The 7496-nt window shown below is 36.0% G+C and overlaps 1 protein-coding gene across 1 annotated transcript; it reads right to left on the bottom strand.

Moving 5' to 3' along the window:
* Nucleotides 1-4768: 4768 nt before the first annotated feature.
* Nucleotides 4769-7279, bottom strand: XAGE2 (X antigen family member 2). Its single transcript, XM_003944992.3, has 4 exons — nt 7199-7279; nt 6887-6891; nt 6626-6723; nt 4769-4868 (listed from the first exon to the last, which is right to left on the bottom strand). Exons 1-4 carry the CDS (start codon nt 7277-7279, stop codon nt 4771-4773), a joined length of 282 nt encoding a protein of 93 aa, XP_003945041.1. The 3' UTR covers nt 4769-4770.
* Between the last annotated feature and the right edge of the window lie 217 nt (nt 7280-7496).

Below are 7496 nucleotides of genomic sequence, written 5' to 3'. Positions count from 1 at the left end.
CCCCTGAACATCAGGACCATCTCCACCTTCATCCCCAGTCTTTGACTGAGACAGCTGGTTGAGATCAGCTTCCAGGTCAGGCACTAAATACAAAGGGTATCGATTGAAGCAGGCAAACAAGAAAGATAAATACGGAAATGATAATATTGTTTTCCTCAGTGTTAGGAAATAAAATCCTGTCAGCCACGGTGGTAATAAATGTGATGCAAAGATGTCACACCTTTGTTTTCCTCTATTATAAAATTTTACTTTAAATGACAATCTGAGGGTAAATCACACTACACCTCTGTTTCCTATACTTTACCATTGTGTGTTATAAATGGTGGGTATCAGGTATCTAGGAAATCTGAAGCCTGCTGCAGGGATAGCATTTTTTAAATGTAACTTTCTGAAGGATTTGATCAATGTACTGGTGGGTCTATGACAAATCTTATACTCCTAACATCCATCCCCTTAAAAGTAACTTGAAAATTTTGGTGTGTAAATTAATGAAAGTTATGGTTAGGTCCAAAGGCCCTAAGCATAACTTTCTATAAATGAATCTCATTAAGATAAAAAGTATCAAATATAACAGCAAAAATCACTGTCTTCAGTGAAAGTATGGGAACCTGAATGCAAAGAAATTAATGGACATTGTTGACAGTCATATTCTAGAAACGTCTTAAGAGTGAATTGCTAAAATAATCCATGGCCCAAATTCGGCCAATATTTAGCTTGAAAATGCTATCCTTTGAGGAGATAATTTCTGTTTCATGATGATCCTATCATACTCTAAATTGTCTAATTACAAAACTCTTGAAGCCAGTTGTAAAAGTCCCTTAAAAACCATACTAATATAGTCAATATAATAATATACAGTATTCTGAATTATCCAGCTTTTCCCAAACATACTGTCAAAAATATTGATCAAAGGGAATAGTGGCTGTTCCCTTTGGTCTGTATTCCTTTGATTGAGCTCATTTCTGGAGTTGCTATCCTGCTTCACTGAATTGCATCTTTTCCTGAGCCAACACTGAAGTAACTCACAGTACAAACACATTCGAGTATTAAGTATTTTCAGTAAAATCAGTCATGTTTTCTAACAACATAGACAGTGGGACAAACCTAAACTTTGAAACGTAATTTAAATTCTTTTTCCATGAGTCAAGTGTTCTTGGTAAGCTTCAATCTCTAAGCCTCAGTTTTCTTATTTATAAAATGGGGCTAACATCCCTATGCAAATGGGCTTTATTCAGGGTGTTACAAGGTAGGGTTACTTGGCACTCTACATGCTATTAAAGGAGTGCTTACAACATCCTTGACACCATGGCTGAGGCAATCATACAACAACATTCTAAGAACATCAAATTGAACTAGTAAAATAATGTACATTTTTATATATAAAATTAAACTGTTTCATCTGATTTAGCAAGGACTGTATTTTCAAGAATGCAAAACAAACCTCAGAGAAAAAGATAAGATTCATTGTAACCAGAGGCTGCATGAAGCTGCAAACTATACTCTTCCCTTTTTCCAGCCAGCTTTCAGCAAGTGTTTGAGATCCTTTCCTAATGTTTTCTTTCCTCCTGTTACTGTTTATGGTATAATTCATGATGCACATATAGGCCTCCTCTACCCACCCCCCACCATGGACATTCTTTCTTTCCCTTCCCAGCACCTTGAATCTCAGTAGCACCTTGATCTTCTTCTCCCTCCTGACCAGGTGTAGGATCTTGACTTTTAGTGGGCGGTTTCTCTTCTTGAGGCTCTTCATCACTGGGCTCCTGGACCAGGGGTGTGGCTTTTCTTTTTCATATGTTTGTTGGCTGCATAAATGTCTGCTTTTGAAAAGTGTCTGTTCACATCCTTTACCCACTTTTTGATGGGGTTGTTTTTTTCTTGTAAATTTGTTTAAGTTTTTGTAGATTCTGGATATTAGCCCTTTGTCAGATGGGTACACTGCAAACTTTTTTTCCCATTCTGTTGGTTGCCGGTTCACTCTATGATAGTTTCTTTTGCTGTGCAGAAGCTCTTAATTTTAATTAGATCCCATTAGTCTATTTTGGCTTTTGTTGCCATTGCTTTTGGTGTTTTAGTCATGAAGTACTCGCCTATGCCTATGTCCTGAATGGTTTTGCCTAGGTTTTCTTCTAGGGTTTTTACGGAAGTAGGTCTTATGTTTAAATCTTTAATCCATCAGGAGTTAATTTTTGTATAAGGTGTAAGGAAGGGATCCAGTTTCAGCTTTCTGCATATGGCAAGCCAATTTTCCCAGCACCATTTATTAAATAGGGAATCTTTTCCCTACTGCTTGTTTTTGTCAGGATTGTCAAACATAAGACGGTTGTAGATGTGTGGCGTTATTTCTGAGGTCTCTGTTCTATTCCATTGGTCAATATCTCTGTTTTGGTACCATGCTGTTTTTGTTACTGTAGTTTTGTAGTAGTTTGAAGTCAAGTAGCATGATGCTTCCAGCTTGGGTTATTTATTTTTTTTATTTTTATTTTTTATTTTTGCTTAGGATTGTCTTGGCTATATGGGCTCCTTTTTGGTTCCAATTATCTCTTTTTATACCTGAACAAATTCCCCTTTGTATAATTAATTGTATTATCACATTCATTTTAATCTATCATTACCATTATTGATATCAAAATATGAAAGAGGTATATATTATGAACAGTATGATACAAAAAACGAAATGGAGTTGTAGCAGAAGACCACTAAATATTTGAACCACTAAGTATTTGTTTCTAAAACTAAGTGTTATCAAGGGACCACTGGCAAATTTCACAAGTTCATTCATCCTGTTTGTGATGAATAGATATTCAAGTATTACTGGAATATATTTAATAATGTATGCACTCCTAGCTTATCAACCATTTCCTCTATATTCTGAAAATATTAGAGTTTAAGAATGTATGCACTTTCAGCTGGGAATGGTAGTTCATGCCTGTAATTGCAGCATTTTTAGAGGCTGAGACAGGTGGATCACCTGAGGTCAGGAGTTTAAGAACAGCCTGTCCAACATGGCAAAACCTCATCTCTACTAAAAATACAAAATAGCAGGGTATGGTGGTGCATGCCTGCAGTCCCAGCTACTCAGTAGGCTGAGCAGGAGAATCACTTGAACCCGGAAGAAGAGACTGCAGTCAAGATCATGCCACTGCACTCCAACCTGGGCAACAGAGCGAGACTCTGTCTCATAAACAAAACAAAACAAAACAGAATGCGTTCACTTTCAGTTATACTGTATATTCAATATTTGTGTCTTCTTCATATTCTGTATTGTGCTTCTCCCATTTTCTTCAAGACTGTGGAAACAGATAGTCTATTCATAGCTATTTTAAAATAAACAATGTTTTAAATGTATTACTTTTTGATTAGTTTTCCTTTTACTAATGGTTCATACCTGTCTGTTATTATGTACCTCTTTTCTTTTCCACTAGGTTTATTCTGTTGCTCTTTTATTATTATATATAGGATTGCGATTTTATCATGTAATTTGCTATCTATTCTAATAAGTTATGCATTTAAGGCTATGATCTTTCTAAGAATACAACTGAGGCTTGTTCAATAGGCTGCTGAAAACTATCTTTTAATGTAAATAGTTTAACGGAATGGTTCAGCAGTGTGGAGTAAAAACATTTAGATAATTTCTTCCCTAAACATGGAATTCTTCATGCAAATTCAGAAACTCTTCTCATTAATAGTCAGCAATTTGGAAAATATGTGTAAAAGATACTTATGTGGACTACTCAGGAATTAGTACCTTATGGTCTTTGAACTTTAAGTCCTATCATCTGATGTGTCAAGGCAGAAACCTGTAATATGTAACCTATGATTTGGTTAGAGGTGATTATATCATATGTGTCTGTATTACACACAGTAGCTCATGAAGACTGGCAGGAGGCCAGGGAGCTTGCTTAGCACAGGCACCTTACACCCACCTTGAGCATCACTGACCTACATGCATTCTCCTTACTTCATCGGCCACAGAAACTAGATTGTCTCTTGCTATTTTATTACTCAGTCATTCAAGACTTCACTGTGGGAAGGCTTAAAAATGCAATTATTCTCTAAGAGCCAGACAATTCAGAATTTGACAAAATCCAAGAATACTCATGAAGGTCTACATACTGGAAAACAAATATCAAGCAGGGTGCCTGCTCATTTTCTTAGGAGCAATGAAATTTCAGCTCAGATACTATAATTGGACACAATCTGATTTTTAGGAAAAACAAATCATGGAAATTGGAATATCTTTGTATTCTATCCAACAGAACCAGAGCATGCAGAAATCAGCATTGAAATGGATTTTTAATACATTTGATTTGCATTCACCATTTTCAATAACAGCAAACTTGGGTGTAGAATTTATGGAATTTGTCCAGAATCTCACAAATTATCATAGAGCTGATACTAGAATCTCTTTCAGTGCTCAGCGTATTTCACACAGTCTGATATTACAAATGCATTATGTATTTGTTAAAAGCAGAAATTGGAAAAGAATCTGAAAATTGTTACCTGTTGGTTATACTCAGAAATAAGAAAATGCTTTAATATTGGATGATTCAATATGGCTTTGACCCAATTTGTGTCTGTATCTGGTAATGTTTAAGTCTTGCAGTCAGGCATTTAGGGTCTGAACTATCTTTCAAAAAAGTGTGTATTTTAAACACGTTATTAAAGTGGCAGTAATGTTATCTCTCTATGATCAAAATTGTAATATTATAAAAAGTAGAAATCACATAATTTTGCATCTTAATGGGTAACACACCTGCTTCTGGCATTTTAAAGTAGAATCTTCCCCTTGACATCATGACCATCTCCACATTCATCCCCAGTCTTTGACTGACACAGTTCCTGGAGATCAGTTTCCAGGTCAGGCACTAAAAAATACGAAGGTTACGAACTTAAGTAAACAAACATGAAGTATAGTTAAGGAAGTAATAATACTCTGTTCCACAGAATTATGAAATAAAAGCCTGTAGGTTAGTGTGATAATAAATGTGACACAAAGATGTCACACCTTTGTTTTCCTGTATTATGAATTCCTATTTTATTTATTTGTTTTTTTAATACAGGGTTTCACTCTGTCATCCAGGTTGGAGTACAGGGGCGTGGTCTCAGATGACTGTAGCCCTGACCTCCTGAGCTCAAGCGATCCCCCTGTCTCAGCCTTGTGAATAGCTGAGACTACAGGTACATGCCACCACCAAGGCTAATTTCTATATTTGTTTTTGGCACAGAAAATTTTTTAGTGTTTCTCCATGTTGCCCAGTCTGGTTCCTAACACTCAGGCTCAAGGGACCTACCAGCCTCCGCCTCCCAAAGTGCTGGGATTACAGGTGTGAGCCAATGCAACTGGCGTGAAATCTAATTTAAAACGACAATCTAAGGATAAATCACACTGCACCCTCATTTCCTATACTTTGCCATTGTGCTTTATGAACAGTGAGATATCTGAAGTTTGCTGTATGCATAGCATTTTAATAGTAACTCAAACGTAAGTTTCTGAAAGAGTGGATCAATGTATTCCTGGGCTTATGAGAAAAACTTACAATTGTGACAGCCACATCTTGTTGAGGGTGAAAATTACTTGGTTAAAATTAATTCAAGTTTTGCTTAGGTCCAAAGGCCCTACATGTAACTTTTTATAAATAAATCCCATTGAGAATATAGTATCATAAATAAGAGGAAAATCACAGTCTTCCAGTGAGAGTTCAGGATTTTAAAACTATAATTTTATAGTAGTTTGATTTTATAGTACTTTAAGTACTAAATTTTATAGTACTTTGAGTTTTCTAATTATAAAAGTATTTAGGCAACTTTTAAAATTTCTTTAAAAATCATACTAATATAGCTACCTGTATGCCACTGTGCTGAATTATCCACCTTTTACCAAAGATACTGTCAAAAATATCGATCAAAGACAACAGTGACTGTCATTCACTGAGCACTTTTCTGGAGTTGCTGTACTGCTTCACTGAACTGTGTTTTCTCCTGAGCCAATACTGAAGTAGCTTATAGTACAAACACATTCCAGTATTAAGTATTTTAAGCAAAATCATTCACATTCTCTAACAGTGTCGATGATAGGAAGACCACAAACCTTGGAAGGTAATATGAATTCTGTCTCCATGACTCAAGTGTTCTCGGTAAGCCTCAATCTCTGAGCATCCATTTCCTTTCTATAAAACAGGGCTAACATCCCTATGCAAATGAGCTTTATTCGGGGTGTTGTAAGGTAGGGTGACTTGGCACTCTATTTGCTATAAAAGGATGCTTACGACACTGTTAACACCACAGCTAAACCAATCATAAAGCAACATTCTAAGAAGATCAAATTAATCAAGTGAAATAATGTATATTTTTGTATATCAAATTAAGCAGTTTCATCTTATTTAGCAAGAGATGTATTTTCAAGCATACAAAATTAATCTTGAAAGAAAGAGAAAGTTTATTATATCCAGGGAATGCATGAAACTGCAAACTATACTCTTCACTTTTCCAGCCTACTTTGCACAAATGTTTGAGATTCTTTCCTAATGTTTCATTTCCTCCTTTTACTGGTCATGGCATAAAGCATGACGCACACATAGGCCTCCTCCCCACAATGGACATTATTTCTTTCCCTTCCCAGCACCTTGAATCTCAGCTGCACCCTGATCATCTTCTCTCTTCTGATCAGGTGTAGGATCCTGACTTTCAGTGGGTGGTTTCTCTTTAGGCTCTTCAACACGGCTCCTGGGACAAAGGGAAGGCAGTGTGTGTGCAGATGTAAAGTCTTGTTATTAATACATGTCAATAATACAAATATACAGAATACACAGATACTTCTAATCATAAATAAGTCTAAAGACACTTCTTCAACACTATTCCATATACTTATTCTTCACAAAGTTACTCTTCCTGAAGAGAGGTTACGCTAAGACAGTTACCCTCAAAGGCTTTGGAAGCCATTTTAATATATGTTGGGATGGATTTGTGCAATCTGTTATCAGTAAGCATGAGGAGAAAGTCATGGTAGGGAACACAAGATTATCCATGCAGGCAAAACCAGAATGTAATCCTCTTGAATTAGTCTTTCCTTCATGAGATGCCATCATCATTTTTATCAACATGGAAGACATTTATCAATGTATCTATACTAGTGCAACAACACTATCAAAAAAGAAATTTCTGCTAATAAAAAACATAGAAATGTCAAAGCACTCACAAGCATAGCCCCAGTTAGCTCTGGAGGCTGTAAACTTCTTCCTGACCTAGGCCTATATGTTGATCTTCCTCGCCAACTCATATTTCACTCTGCAAACAGAATACTGTGATTGGGAAAGTGTGTTTGAGAGAATAGCTATATTAGACCACATCCATGGCCAAATGTTAAATCTCAATCTTTAAAAAAAAAAATGGAAATACTTTGAAAGTAAGTCCTAGGGCAAGTAGAAGTGTGTATATCTTCTGAATCGAATGCTTGAAAAACCACTTACATTTGGCAAGCTAGCAGACCAATGTTT

Source organism: Saimiri boliviensis, chromosome X (assembly GCF_048565385.1).
Source record: "Saimiri boliviensis isolate mSaiBol1 chromosome X, mSaiBol1.pri, whole genome shotgun sequence".
Lineage (NCBI taxonomy): Eukaryota > Metazoa > Chordata > Mammalia > Primates > Cebidae > Saimiri > Saimiri boliviensis.
This window is presented reverse-complemented; position numbering and strand designations above follow the sequence as displayed.